General features: G+C 50.0%; 1 protein-coding gene across 1 annotated transcript in view; it reads left to right on the top strand.

Annotated features, from left to right (window-relative positions):
- Positions 1–758: 758 nt before the first annotated feature.
- Positions 759–14,953, top strand: part of PAMR1 (peptidase domain containing associated with muscle regeneration 1) — a 75,968-nt gene continuing 61,773 nt past the window's right edge. Inside the window, exon 1 of the mRNA XM_043580963.1 lies at positions 759–990. Coding sequence (XP_043436898.1) covers positions 918–990 — 73 coding nt within the window. The 5' untranslated portion in view covers positions 759–917. The remainder of the gene's footprint in view (positions 991–14,953) is intronic.

Raw genomic sequence — 14,953 nt, 5'->3', positions numbered from 1 at the left:
ACAGCTCGGAGCCTGGAGCCTGCTTCCGATCCTGTGTGTGTCTCTCTCTCTCTCTCTCTCTGACCTTCCCCCATTCATGCTCTGTCTCTCTGTGTCTCAAAAATGAATAAACGTTAAAAAAAATTCAAAAAAAAATCAGCTATTGTCTAATAAGCGTTCTTTCTCCTCATTTGAGAGGTCATTTGCTATTCCTGTGTCTAGACTGCTGCTCTCACAACGGAGGCAGCAGGGTCCTCTGTGTTCTTTTATCCCTGAGCCTACTTCCTTGCCTGGCACACACTTTATGCTCCTGAACACTCCATGATTGGGCATCAGAGGAAGATGCCTGTGATGCAAAGGATAAGGTTTTCAAATTGTGATCACCTGGAGGAGCTGCAGAGGGGGAAGCAGAACTCGGGGATAGAGGTGGGGAGGGGGGAGGGTTGTCTCCCTTTCTCCCCGGTCAAGGCCACATTCTTAGACTGAGTCTGTAGTCCTGGCAGGGTTCCTGTGGGATGATGGTGGGGTGGGGGTGGGGTTTCGGGCCTCACCTGAGCTGCCCCACCGTCCCGCCTACCTTTACCCCCATCAGGGGTGCTACCAGCTCTCCCCCAGCATCACCCCCCCACCCCTGCCCCCGCGGCTCCAACCCGGCTCTGGGCATTCAGCCTGACTCAGGCTGGCCTCCTGCTCCGAGCGTCCCTCGGCGTGACCACACCTCCCGGGCCCCGCAAGGGTTAAGGCAGCGGAGAGGAGAGGTTTGGGCTGACGTCGCTCTGGCTGAAGGTGGTTCCCCTCGGACGAGGATGGGAGAGCCTGGCGAGCTGAAACCCGAGCTCCCGCTCAGCTGGGGCTTGGGGAGGTCCCTGTAAGAGCCGCCTGCCCCAGCCTCCCTTCGGTCCCTCCCCAGCAGTCACTCTGGCACCGGCGCGGGAACGATGGAGCTGGGCTGCTGGACGCAGTTGGGGCTCACTTTCCTGCAGCTCCTTCTCATCTCCTCCTTGCCTAGAGGTACTGTGAGTAGCGTTCAGGGCCCCCCAGGGGCACTTCCCTCCTGGGTATGGAAGGGACCCCCCCCGCCCCTGGGGGGGGAGCCCCGAGAGGTGGTGGTGCTAGGTGGGGGGCTGGGGGGAGCAGAGGCAGCGCTGGTGTAATTTGGGGGGCTTGGCTGCTGGTGCTGGAGCGTCTTTCCTCCCTGAGAATGGGGCACCGTTTTATCATCCCAACTGGTGGGACTGGACTGCCTCAGGAAAGGGTACCAGCTCCAGTGCATTTTCCCAGTTTTCATTTTATCTTCGTAAAGCACAGAAGTACCTCCGGGAATCTATCCGGTCTGATTCACCCCCTCTGACTAGCAAGAGGGAGAAGTTTCCCCTGGAAAGAGCCCCCCCAGAGGTGAAGCGGGAAGGAGAAAAACGAACCAAGAGCAAGGCTCGCAGCAAGGGTGTTCCTCCTGGTGGATGTAGCTTGCTGAAATCCTGCAGTCCCAGCCTTCAGAACAGAGCCCCAGCCTGGGAGATTCACCCACTCAGCATATATACACTTCCTTCCCATAAGAATGAGAAAGAAGAGAAAAAAAAAAAAAAAAAAAAAAAAACAAGCAAAAAACGGCCGGGGTTAAAAGTGCAGAATCGTTTCTGGGGACACACAGTGTTTGTTTGGAAAGAGCTTTGGCTTCTGTGTTTTTCACTATCATTTTCTGAGCCGCAAACCCCGTGTCAAATGGGCTCCCGGGACAACTGAGGCTGAAATGTGACCCAGAGCTCCTGTGGGGCCTCTTGACCCCGTGAGGGAATGGCAGGCTTGTCTTGTAACTGCTCGCTGGCAGGCAGGGAAGCAGGGACTTCTGGGTGCCTCTGTCCTTACCTGGCTCGAGCGGGGCCAGGAGTCAGGAGGTAGGTGAGACGTCCTGAAGGAAGGGCAGGCTGACAGGGCAGGCTGACGTGTGCAGATGTGACAAAACAGGGCAGCTTGGGGAGGAGCAAGGGAGTGTGTGAGCATTTGCTACTCGCCTTCTGTGCTGGTTACCTGTCACCTTGCTGGTTACTTGTCACCTGTGTTCTACTTAAGAGGTGGGCGCCCCGTTGCTGCAGGTAGCTGGCGAGTGTCCGGGAATGAATCAGGGTTCAGTGGGGGTGCTGAGGGCCTAAAGTCAATAGCCTGCTGTATAGATAGGGGACTCGACCATAGGCACGTCCCTTCATGATGAACAAAAAGCCAGGACACATGAAAAACCAACCAACCAACCATTTTGGTCAGAACTTTCCACCTGTAGCCTGCCGGCCCCAGGTGAAATGTTCCTTGGCGCTCTGCTCTCAAGCGGGGGTGTTTCATTGGAGTTTTGCCTCAGTGGCATCTGGGGACAATAAATATTGAAGGAAGAAGGAGCCCACGAGGGGCCTGATAATCCATAAACACAAGTGCTCGCCCAGGGGTAAGTCACCAACTTTCATTAGGATTCCTCCCTGTTCGTCTCTGCCTTTTGGTGGCCCTAGCCCAACTCCATCGGGGGGTTCCTTCCCAGAGCACCAGGGCTCCGAGGACTAGTTTCTCGTGGCTGCATCAACCCTCCCCTGCTTCCTTTTTTGTAACACAGCAGGTAAGATGGCTCAAACCCACGCCAGTTAAAAAACAAAGGTCAGCTGCCCCTCTCTTCTTGCCCGGGATCTGGAAAACAAAACCCATTTACTCCTGACCCGAGAATCTCTTTTTCCTTTGGCTACGGAAAAGCTTCGGGAAGGGTGCCTGGCAGTCACGCTGTTGACGGAACCCCGTAGCACCCTACAGCAGCCTCACGTGCCTATTTTGGTGGTTGAACGTCCACCGTCAGAGGGGAGAGGGAGGAACAGAGTGGAGAAGGGAAATAATTCTTCAAAGAGTGAGTGAGTCCACTCCCGGCTGGAATGCTGAATCTGGCCCCGTCTAGAAGAGCCTGGAAGCAGATTTCCTCTAATTGCTTTTCTAAAACGAGCGTTTGATGAACTGTCAACATCCACTGGATGTTGTGCGGATGGCACAGGAGGTGGTTGTGGCTCATCGACACGGGACACATGCTGCAGGGTGAGAATGCAAACATTAGGCCAAGTGACAACCCAACACAAACAGCATGTGGGGGAGAAACCCGACTCCAGTGACTCCACCAGACAGCAGTGGCTTTGCCAGCAGGATTCTGCCTAAGAGGAAAAACTCATGTAAAATATGTGACTCTTGGGAACGAAACCTTAATATGGATAATTTTGCAAGTGTTGCTTCCCAAAGACATTAGCTTGCGGAGAACGAACGTAGAGGCAACCGGGGAAGATAATTTGAAGCCCAGATATCCAGTGGGCAGGAGCAACCGGCCGAGAAAGGGAATGTGGAAAGAGAGCAAGGGGAAAGGAGTGGCAAGAAAAATGAGATGTTGGTTTATGATGGGATGTGTTAGCAAACTCCAAGGAGAGAGCTTTGGAAATTGGGCCATATCTTGGCTGGGGTGGATTCTCGTGGGGAGCACGAAGACAGTGTTCCCCTGATCGATAACTAAGAGCTGTGGCTTCTCCACCGGGAAAATAATTTGATGGTGGGGTCATGGATTTTTGGAGCTGGGAGCGACTTTGGAGATCACGTGGTTTTGAGCACCTTAATTTCCGACGGCAACGTGATGAAACATCTGTGGACCTTTATGTTGTGCCCAGTCTTTGAGCCAAATTCCGTGCATGCATGAATTCTCAGGCCACCCTAATAAGGTAGGGGCTGTTATCCCATTTTACAAACGGGGTTTAGAGAGGTTCTGTGACCTGTTCGAGGATGCACTGGCCTGGTTTCTCAAAAAAAAAAAACAAAAAAAAACAACAAACCTAAACGTTTGACCCAGCAATTCCATTTCTGGGCGTATACGCGAAAGAAATGAAAGCGGGGACTCGAACAGGTATTTGTATACCAGTGTCCGTCGCAGCCTTATTTCCAAGAGCCAAAAGGTGGACACAACCCCAGATGTCCATCCATGGACAAAGTGTGGTATCTATACCCACTGGAATACCATTCAGCCTTGAAAAGGAACGAAGTGCTGACGCTGACTATAGCAGGGCTGAATTTTGAAGACATTACATGCCAAGTGGAAGAAGCCAGACACAAAGGAAAAATAAATACTGTGTGGTTTTACTCATAGAGGGTGCACAGAGCAGGGAGATCCAGGAGGGGCTGGGGGGGGAGGGGAGGAGAGTTGGGCGAGTTCACGTTTAGTGGGTGTGGAGTTTCACTGTGAGATCATGAAAAAGTTCTGGAGATGAATAGTGGTGTTGTTTGCACGAGCCACTGAACGGAACACTGAAAAGTGACTGAAATGGTAAATTTTGCATTACTTAAAGTTTGCTGCAATCATGATGAAAAAGACAAAGAATGCACAGGCAGACGAGTGGAGCCTGGGGTGAGCCCAGACTGTCTAATTCCTGAGCTCAAACTCGCCTGGTACCCGGGTGACTTAAATTCCCTCATCTAACGGATGGATCGATTATGCTGACGTACGTCTCCGCTTGGCACGGCTTCAGGACCCGTGTGGTAGGAGAGAGTCCTTGCTAGCCCCAGTTTCGGTGGCACTGGTCGCCTGCGGCAAAGAGGGAGACTCGTAGAGCTGAAGGTCTGGCAGTCTTTGGGTCGAAATGCCTGCAAAAGTATTTAGGTAGGATTTGAAGGTAGGTTGGTCCTCTCTATGGCCAGACACCCCACCTTTTCAACCTACGTGTATGTTCCTGGCTACTTCCTACTGGCAAGTGAGATTTTGACTGCGTTCCTGAGAGGGGCGGGGCGGAAAGGGAGAGTGAAAGGCAGAAGGCAGAGCGCTCGGTGCTGGTTGGGGAGAAACACATGAGAGGATTGAGTAGCTTGACAGGACTCTTTATTTTATTTTATTTTATTTTATTTTATTTTATTTTATTTTTAATGTTTTTATGTATTTTTGAGATGGAGCACAAGCAGCCGGGGGGGGGGGGAAGGGGAGGGGAGGGGGGGGGGGGAGGGAGAGGGAGACACAGAATGCAAAACAGGCTCCAGGCTCTGAGCTATTAGCACAGAGCCCGACGCCGGGCTCGAACTCACGGACTGTGAGATCATGACCTGAGCCGAAGTAGGATGCTCAACCGACTGAGCCACCCAGGTGCCCCTTGACAGGACTTTGAAAAGAAGGAATGTGAATATAAACTTGGGGGTTTTGTAGAACATGTAGAACCTCTGTGACCACCAACACTTCAGTAAAATGTTTTATTCCCTTGAGCTCTCAAGAGTGAGCTTTTGATGGAAACAGAGGATGAAGCTGGGTAGTATGTCTGGGTCAATAAGCTGGGGACAAAACACCTTTGGACATGGGAGCCCAAAGGCAGAAGTGGCTTAAAGCATGTGAGTCTCTCAGAAATACCCAGAAGTCTTAGGGAAGGCTTTGGAATACCACTGGCATGGACTGAGGGTTTGATTTAAACTTACCTACATCTGAGTTATACTGGCTAGACAGAAATGGCTGAGATAATGGTGTCTGGGGGGATCTAGTGACTGGCCTTAGGTCAGAAATTATTTCCACCTGTCCCACTAGGGGCGGCCAATCCCCATGCAAGAGAGACGTCTCTACCTGCCTCCCCTGAGACCAGCTCTAGAAGCTGCGATTGATTTGTTGTATGTGTGGATTGGGGGAGGTGCCATTTCAGTGATAAATGAGGGAAGTTGGTGCCCCGTTTCCCCTCCAATGTGGGAGGACCTGTCACCCTCCCTCTGGGATATCTGAAAGTCACAAGAGCCCAGCTCCCTCCCCTCTCTCTCTCTCTTTTTTTTTTTTTTTAATTTGAGAGAAGAGGGAAATGCAGTGTTTACATTTTCCAGTTCCTGAATTCCAGGGTAAAGGGGCCAGAGGCCAGCTGGAGCTTTGAAAGCTACCAGATCAGTGGCAAAACGTCTACCAGCTTCCAAGCCTGGTCTGTGTTTAAGGAATTCTGCTTGTCAGCCATCATAAGATCTGGGCTGAGGCATTAGGTTGACAGTGAAATGTGTAGGAAAAAACAAACCTTGTACCTATAAGCAAAACGACTCAAGGAAGGCAGAGAATTAGAGTTGGTATTGTACTCTCTTAGTCAATGGGACCTTCCACTGCTCCTGGCTCATCTCCACTCCTTTCATTTTTCTGGGGTACAGTTATCTGTGAGACAGACCCAGAACCCGTGTGGTTGATAGCAGAGTGGGTAGGGGTTGTACCTCAAACCCTTCACCCTTGATGATGGAAGCACCAAACAGCCTCCCATCCTCTCGTGTATAAGGGACCTGACCATAAGTTTGGCCACCCAGATAATTAATGGCGTTTGTGGTAAATACCAGCCTCTGTCCTATGTGCCTTACGTTTAATTTATTTAATGACACATGGAGGAACTTAGGTAGGGAGTACTCGCCCTGGCCACATGGCTGGACATCCCTGTTGGAGCCCAGACAGTCTGGCTCCGTAACACACACTGAAGCCCTCCATGACACTGACCATGGTAGGTAGATGTGCTGGCTGTATTTTGGCTGACTCATAAAAGAACACGGTGTCAGTAAAGAAATCTGGTTATCCCTTGGGCATTGAAAGTGCTCAGAATGGCAGAAGTGAGGCCGTATGCTCACCACTGCGGAGACGGAGAGGATGCGGGAGGAGGGAGAGAGGCATCAAAAGCCCCCGTGGGCCCATGTGGGATCTGGGACTGGGGGGGAGCCGTTCCCTGAAGGAAACTGAGGCACTGAGCAGAGACCCAAAACTTTAACCAGTTGCTGGGAGCGCTGTCCACAAGATCATGTGTCTTATTCTGAATCAGCATAGAAAGTGAGACTTTCTTTGTCTCGTGGTTAACTTTTATCATCGGAATCACGTGTCTGTTCACAAAGGGATAGAGTTAAGGCTGAGCCGTGTTTCATGTCCAGCCCTGATACTATGTAGCCTATGTCCTTTATGGATTTATTCTGTCAAGATCATCAGTGTGTAAACCCTTAACGCTTTGGAATGGGAGAAGCAGGCCTGGAATAAATAAAGGCAAGCATTTTTTTCCCCTTCTTTTTTGGCATAACGCAGTTGATGGATATAGCAGGGGATGGAGACACCATCCCCTTCCAGTAAAATTAAGATGGGCTTTAACCAATTCATTTCGACCATGAATAAGGATCTACTGTCTACCAGACAGTAACGTGGAACAGTTAAGAGAAGTGCCCCCATCGCCTGGGCAGCAAGTGAAGACACCTATTTCTGTCACCCTTCTGCCTCTGGAGCTGGGGAAATGCCTTTATTCCTGCGGTGTGGGTGTCTGTGTCACCACCCTCCCTGAGGTTCTGGCCGTTTCAGAGGGCTGCGTTAGTGGTTTGGCAGTGAGTCTCCGTGTGAGTAGAAGTCTGGTCAGTGGGTTTGGTGATTGGAAAACCGGGGCTGCCGCCAGAACAGAGTGAGGAACGCATTCAGGCAACGTTAGCTCATGGGGAGACAAGGCAGTTGTCCTCATAAGCTGAATCCACGATTGGTTTTAAAAAAAAGTTTTTGCAGCCAGTTGAATGGAAAACCACTAAATGGAGGGGATGTTGACCCAGTTTGCTTCAAGTCAAATGAATCATTTGAAGACTGAGGCTGGGGCGCCTGGGTGGCGCAGTCGGTTAAGCGTCCGACTTCAGCCAGGTCACGATCTCGCGGTCCGTGAGTTCGAGCCCCGCGTCGGGCTCTGGGCTGATGGCTCAGAGCCTGGAGCCTGTTTCCGATTCTGTGTCTCCCTCTCTCTCTGCCCCTCGCCCGTTCATGCTCTGTCTCTCTCTGTCCCAAAAATAAATAAACGTTGAAAAAAAAAAAATTTAAATTGAAGACTGAGGAGCTGAAGGGTCAGTGTTTTTCAGAGCCCCCTCTCCACATCCTTCATAGGATTCCTTTGCATGTGATCAGTGAATCGCCCTCATGCTGGGATCTTCCCTCCGGATCAGCACTGAAGGTGGAGAGCACCTGAGGTGTCCCAGGACACGTTGCCTGAGTTTAGCTTCTAGCTGGTCACTTCTACTCCCATACTTTGCCACATCCCCTTGGCTCACCTGGTTGTGAACAGAAGCGGGGGTTTGGGTGCCAGTAAAGAATGTTTGTTGCAGGATTTCTTGGTCTGGCTTTCTGCCTCCCAGTGGGTGGTTGGCTGCCTGCTTCTACGTGGTGCTCAGCCTTCCTTCTGTGCAAGCCCGGCTCCCCTGGCCAACCCACTGGTGGAACAGAACAAGCGAGCATCCCTAGTCTTTGTAGAAATGAGATACACACTGCAGTTAACAAAAATATTCACAGTAATAGACCCAATGGATTCCTCATACTGCACCATCGAGACTCCCGTGTGACAGCAAGAGCCGTTTCTAACCTCACTCTTTGTCAGAACTAACCTTTCCCTGGGAATCACACGTGCTTCACGTGTCCACATTCAGGTATTTATTCAGCAAACTTGATCACGCACCTACCCCGGGGCCAGGCGCGATCCTAGGTACTTGGGGATGTCATGATGAACAAGACAGAGTTCTTTTCCTTAAGGCACTTGAACAATCTATCGAAAGAGCTGTTGGTCCAGTCTGACATTTTTCCAAAGTGGGTTTCATGGCATTCTAATGCTGGAAGATATTCAGCAAAAACAAACAAACAAAACCGAGGGCGTTGTGATGAAAAATGTCTGGGGAATGTGGAGATTAACTGTGCACAAAGCATTTATAGACACTGCTAAGCCCTGCAATAAAGAAAGCAGTGATTAGCATTTTATAAGGTTAAGCACAGAATGTCTTTTCACACAATACCTTATACCACCAGTGGAGTTACTGCTCCTTAGAATATAGTTTGGCAAACTACTCCCTTGCCCATAAGGAACGCAACGCTGAAGAATACCTCACCATTATGGAGGATAAGGGAAGAAGGGAATTTGAAAGTCTGTGAAACAGGGGCTTCTCATTAGCCTTCTGCTGAGGGCAGGGCAGGAAGTCTGATGTCCTAGTCACTTACCACTCCCTGAGAGAGTGAAAGAGCCATGGATTTGGCCCCGTTCATGTTGAGAAACATCCTTGCCAGCATTGACCTGCATGGTTCATTGAGAAAACTCATTTCTCATAGTCAGGTTGCCTACAGTAATGCAGTCGGTCTGGGATCATTGGACAAACTGAATCTGATTAACAGGTGCCCACGGTGACACAGCAGTTCTGGGGAGTGATGGAGCTGTGGCTTGACTCCCCAACTAGACTGTATCCTTGACTGTCACCAAGTCTCCCCTTCACAAGGATGCTACTTGAGCATCCTTCGAATCCCTGGAGGCACTGAGTCCCAGGACTGTTCATCACCAGTTACCCTCTCTTCTCCACTCCTCCTTCCCCCACCCTGCACACCCGGAGGCTTGTCTCCAATGCCTTCTTATTTATCCTGGTGCTTGCCAGCTCGGGAATAGCCCAGTCACTGTGACCGAGATTTGCACACCCTGAAGTGGTCTGAGCTGTTTACACTGGGGCTGTATCCCAAAGAGACAGCACGTGAGTTTGAGCTGCTCATCAACCCGCTGTTCGCTGCTTCTGGGAACTTCTTGGTTCCTGCCTTTGCTAAATATTGTTCTTGTTGTCATGCAACACGGCTTCTGTCTTGGCCCTAGCATTGCCTGCCCCTTCTCTCTGCCCTGACTTGTTTCAGATTGGATAACTGCGGTGGCAATGGGTAAGGGAGAAGACCTGTTGTTCCCTTAAGGGGTATCTTGCCAGAGTAGACTCAAGTCATCCATGACCTCAGCAAAGATCCAGCCTTTACTTGCCATAATTCTGGAATTCACCTTTGATGTAGATATCTTGGTATGGATGTGTCCAAGTTTGAATACACACGTACACAGAAGAGTAGAGATGTGGATGTGTGGTTGTATGAATATGCATATACACGGGGTGTAGAGTATTACGGTTTAAAGGATGGGGCAGGGTTTGAGTCCTGGCTCTGTTGTTCGTGGCTGCTTTTCTCTGGCAAGTTACTTAACCTTTTTCATGTGGCCTTACCACCTTCCAACCTGTAGACTGAGGATTGTAGTGTATTATGGGTTTATTGCAGGTGTTAAATGAGAATCTACTCAGAGTAGATTAGTGAAACGCCTCGCAAAACAGGAGTGCTCAGGAAGTTACAGTCGTCTCCTTCTCTCCCTTCTACTGTACTTCCCACCAGCACCCATTTCACAGGGTATCGAGAGGAAACACTGGCGGTTCCGTGTGTAGTAGGGTGGGAGTTACAAGGTCCCCTTGAGGCCCTCTTTGCCTCAGTCCACAGTCCTATCCTCTTTCCCTGTGGCTCTGTCAGAAAAAAAATCCCCTAAAGATTCACCGTAAGTTTCTCTCTTTGAGCCTTGCTACCTTCCCTTGGTTTTAGCATGCATCCACCTTACAACCTTAGAGGAAATGCCCTTCCGCACAGTGCCTTAGTTTCTCTGTGTTTGCACCAGGGCGAACGGTAGTTTCTTGCAAGGGGCTGAGAGGTCAGTGTTTTTCAGAGCAGGTGATTCCGGATCCATAATGTTGGTGTCCCAAACAGGAGATGCTCCTGACCCCCTGTTGCGATTCGAAGGTGGAGCCAGGCAGGAAGCCTCAGGCAACAAGAAGTTCCCCTTCTCTTGTTCTAGCCCGCAGAGCTGGGGGAGGTAGCTATAATGAAGGCTAGCCTGCCTGAAGCTGCTGCCAGCTTAGGGTTCCGTGAACAGGACATACCATCATAAACGCATCATCCTCACTCAACTTCCCTCCACATTCGACCAGTGCTGTTGGCCAGCTGGCTCTGGCAGGAGGAAAGTCTGGCTTCTGCCGGGCATCAGTGACCCTGGATCTGAAGACAGTAACACTAACCCTGGAAGCTATTGGCAAGGAGGGAGATGTGGCCGACCAAGACTCCTGTTGTAGCCTTGACGTGCTCCGATTCAGAAAGAAGGGTTTGAAAGTGTGGAAGATTGGGGGCAGGTGGGGTGGTTGGTAGAATTCTTGGATCCAGGGAAATCCAGATTGGATTTTTAGGGTAGAGCTTAAGTTTTATTGTTTTTGACTTGGCCATTCTGATGTTTCGGTTGATGTAATAATTTGCTGAATTCGATTGCCAAGTGCTTTTAGATGCATTATTAAAATTTTTTTTTTTGTAGTAGCCAATTCTACTGAGGAAATAAGACCCAGTCAGCTCGCTCGTTTTCCAACAATGCAAGTAACCCAGAAGCAGCTGTCCTTCAAGGATTTCCAGCACCACAGTTGTTGAAGATAATGGCAACTGGGGGCCCTTCCAAATGCCAGAGTTTAGGTTTTGTTCCCATTGGCAATGGATGTCGAATTTCTATTTCTAGAAGAGAAGCAGCAGGAGGTGAGGTATGTCCTATTTAAATGGGTGTCTGAAGAGGGAGTATTAGGAAAAAGAGACGAAGACATCTAGAAGCAAGGCGAGGAATTCAGAATGCCATGATTTAAACATGAGCCTACTGCTGAAAAATGCCATGTATGTGTGGGCCTCAGGAGAAGACATTATTACTCACCCCCTTCACTCCCTTCGCCATCTGTGTCTTAGCCAAAGACGTGATGGCTCTTTATCCTGCAGAGAATATTGGTAACGTCTTGACAAATCTGTACTTTTTCTTTCAAAGCCCTTTCTGCTCAGCGCCTTCTTCCACCGCAATGACGTCGACAACACCATCGGCCTACACCTCTCCGCTTGAAGCTTTGGGGGAAGGTGTCTTGTCTGCGATTGTCCAGCAGCATAAAAGAGGGACAGATTTCAGGATTAAAAGTTGGGTGGTCTGTTTCCCAAACGTGCCCGTTTCGTCACTGCCGAATTTTTAATCTGCAAAGTCAGGGGAGTGAACTCTCTAGAATGAAGCTAGTGTGTTGGAAGGAATCTGTTTCTAGGCTCCGGCTTTAGAAAGAGGTGGGTTCTGATCTTCCTTCTTTCACCTGAAAACTGTGCCGCCCGGGGCAGTTTATTTACCCTGTCTGTTCCTCAGTTTCCTCATCTGTCAAGCGAAGAAAATAATACTTACTTTGAGGGGTGGCGCTGAGGATTCAGCGAGCTGGTGTGGGCATGCCCTGCGGGTATCGGGGCCCAGGGTGCAGAGGAGGGAATGAAGAACCACAGCGGAGAACAGTGTGCTTAATAAAGGGTGAGTAGGGACAGCTCGAGACACACTGACTTTTACCTCCCCGTCCCTCCCCATTGTGTGCATGCCTAAAAACCAGATTTCTACAGAATCCCTGAGAAGTTTTCTCACTCCTGATACCCAGAGGCGGTGACAAAAACCTTGACTCCACAGCTGTCATCATCTCATTTACAAGAGGAGCTGTAAAAAGGGGCAGCCAGAGGTCACCGAGTTGGGGAACCCAGCCAGGCTGGGACCGAGGGTCTCTGGCTGACAGGTTGGTTCTCAAAGGCTTAGGAGGAGACAAGGAGTCCCCGAGGGCCCAGTCAGCATTGCGTAAGCATCGCCTGTCCCCTGACTCACCATCCTGCCTGCCTGGGGTTTGCCTGTCATGGATCCTGATCCCGCAAGCAGGAGGTCTGACCCTGGGGGAGTCAGGAAAGGCGTGTGCTGCCCCGACCTCAGTATGGGGAATGCAGATCGCATTTTTTAAAGTTTATTTATTTTTTGAAAGAGAGAGACAGAGCACGAGTGGGGGAGGGGCAGAGAGCGAGGGGAACACAGAATCCGAAGCAGGCTCCAGGTTCTGAGCTGTCAGCACAGAGCCCGACGTGGGGCCTGAACCCACGAGACATGAGATCATGATCTGAGCCACAGTCAGACGCTTAACTGACTGAGCCCCCCAGGCACCCCCGAGTTATGCGTCTTTTTTCCCCCTTCTGGTCTCAGAAGGTTTGCGGAACGCAGGACAGTAAAGGCTCAGTAGAAATTTTAGTTACATGTGGTTACATGGGAGGACCTGGAGGTTTCGGGGGACAGAAAGGAGGGCTCTAACATCAAGGAGGAGTGAGCACCTGACAAAAGTGCCTTTCTTTGCCACCTTCTGGGGTGGTCTCCACCAGGGCCTTTCATCTGACAACTGATGTCTCCATCTTGCAAGGAACAGGCTGACCCTTGTTTTCATGGAGAATCCTTTGCGTTTTTTCAGATGGACCTTAACGGCCATCAGTTTCAAGTTATTTCCTTAAAATGTCGTGTTGAGAACACAGTACTTGAAGGCTATGGGGACACAGTCCCCCACCATCCTGTGGAGGTTAGCACCTGCTGTTTGAGGGATTATGGGCTCTCCATCTTGTCAGCAGGAGGGAGAGATCAGAGCTGGACAGCCTGCAAGCAGACACTCAGTCTGCCGAGGGACCCTGCAAAATAACGATGGTGACAATGACATCAGCCAGCTTTCTTTCATTGATTCATTCATTCGACCTCCATGTATATGAAAGCTGAACTTGGGCCAGCTGGTCAGCATTGTCCTCATTGCCTTGGTATTCCCACTGATAGAGCAGGACTGAGAGCTCGAGTGCCTTCCATTTTCCACAGTGAGTTCTGGAAGAACCAAAGCTGGACCAAAACAATGGACTCTCTCCTCTGGATAGGAGCTGCTAGGATAGCTTATGCCTCTAAACATGGCAGCTGAGAGGACAGAGCTCATGATACCAAAGTACTTTGCAACTCTCTTGCTTTTATTTGCCCTGATTTAAAACAGAGGGGAGCAGGGGCACCTGGGTGGCTCAGTCAGTTGAGCATCCAACTCTTGATTTCAGCTCAGGTCATGATCCAGCTCAGGGTCATGGGATTGGGCCTCATGTCAGGCTCCGCACAGAGCATGGAGCCTGCTTAAGATTCTGGGGCACCTGGGGGGCTCAGTCGGTTAAGTGTCGGACTCTTGGTTTTGGCTCAGGTCATGATCTCACAGTTTGTGAGTTCGAGCCCCACATGGGGCTTGCTGCTGTTAACCTGTCGCCTGCTTTGGATTCCCTGTCCCGCTCTCTCTCTCTGCCCCTTTAATTAAAAAAAATTTTTTTTAAATGTTTATTCATTTTTTGAAAGACAAAGAGAGACAGAGCGTGAGGGGGGGAGGGGCAGAGAGAGGAAGACACAGAATCCGAAGCAGGCTCCAGGCCCTGAGCTGTCAGCACAGAGCCTGATGTGGGGCTCGAACTCACAAACCGCGAGATCATGACCTGAGCTGAAGTCGGACACTTAACTGACTGAGCCACTCAGGCGCCCCATCTGCCCCTTTAATTTTGATGAAAAAATTAAAAAAGAGGGGAGACGGCACCTGGACACATGAGATAATTATGCAGCAATTTAAAACCACTTTTGGAGACTCCTAAGTGTCAAGAGAAGACATCCATGATTGAAGTAAAGAAAAAGAAACAGTGGTTTCTAACCGGAAACGTTATCTATGTCACCAGTTTCCAGAAGACTATGTGTGCACACGTATCAGTATCTGTATGTGTATATATACGTCCGTGGGAATAAGACAACTTGAAGCTTGCTGTCTATCCAGACAGCAAAAATATTAAAGATATTGCTCAATATTTTTCCTTCCTTTATGATTTTATTGTTGAAGCTTTCATAAGGAATCTTTGATATTAAAATGTGTAGTGTTTCATAAAAAAAAAAAAAAGAGAACCGTAAATATTTTACCCAGTGGAAGAGCTCGACATGAACAAGTGTGAGCGGCACGCAGAACTCTCGGAGCTCGATTTCGTCATGGACGTGTGTTCTCAGTGCCTTGGTTTATCCCAGGCGAGTTCTTTGTGCTTTATTTGTGCTTCCTTCCTGGGAAGCGCTGACGGGATAAGGCGCATTTGCAGCTTATATAAGGTTTTGTTCGTAAATGTGGACGGCAGAGTAAAATTTGCTCACCTTCCGTAGCTGCTCATGCTGGGGGCGGTCCTGGCCCGTTGCCCCCTGAGCAGTGGGTTTTTCACTCCCTCCCTGGGCCCACACGTCTGTATTGGCCTCCCGTCCTCCCAGAATTAACTGCCCAGAAAAGCTTTGGCATTTCTCTTTACTTCTTCTCC

This window comes from Prionailurus bengalensis, chromosome D1 (genome assembly GCF_016509475.1).
Source record: "Prionailurus bengalensis isolate Pbe53 chromosome D1, Fcat_Pben_1.1_paternal_pri, whole genome shotgun sequence".
NCBI classification, from domain to species: Eukaryota; Metazoa; Chordata; class Mammalia; order Carnivora; family Felidae; genus Prionailurus; species Prionailurus bengalensis.
The sequence above is the reverse complement of the archived record's forward strand: the minus strand, read 5'-3'. Positions and strand labels throughout refer to the sequence as shown.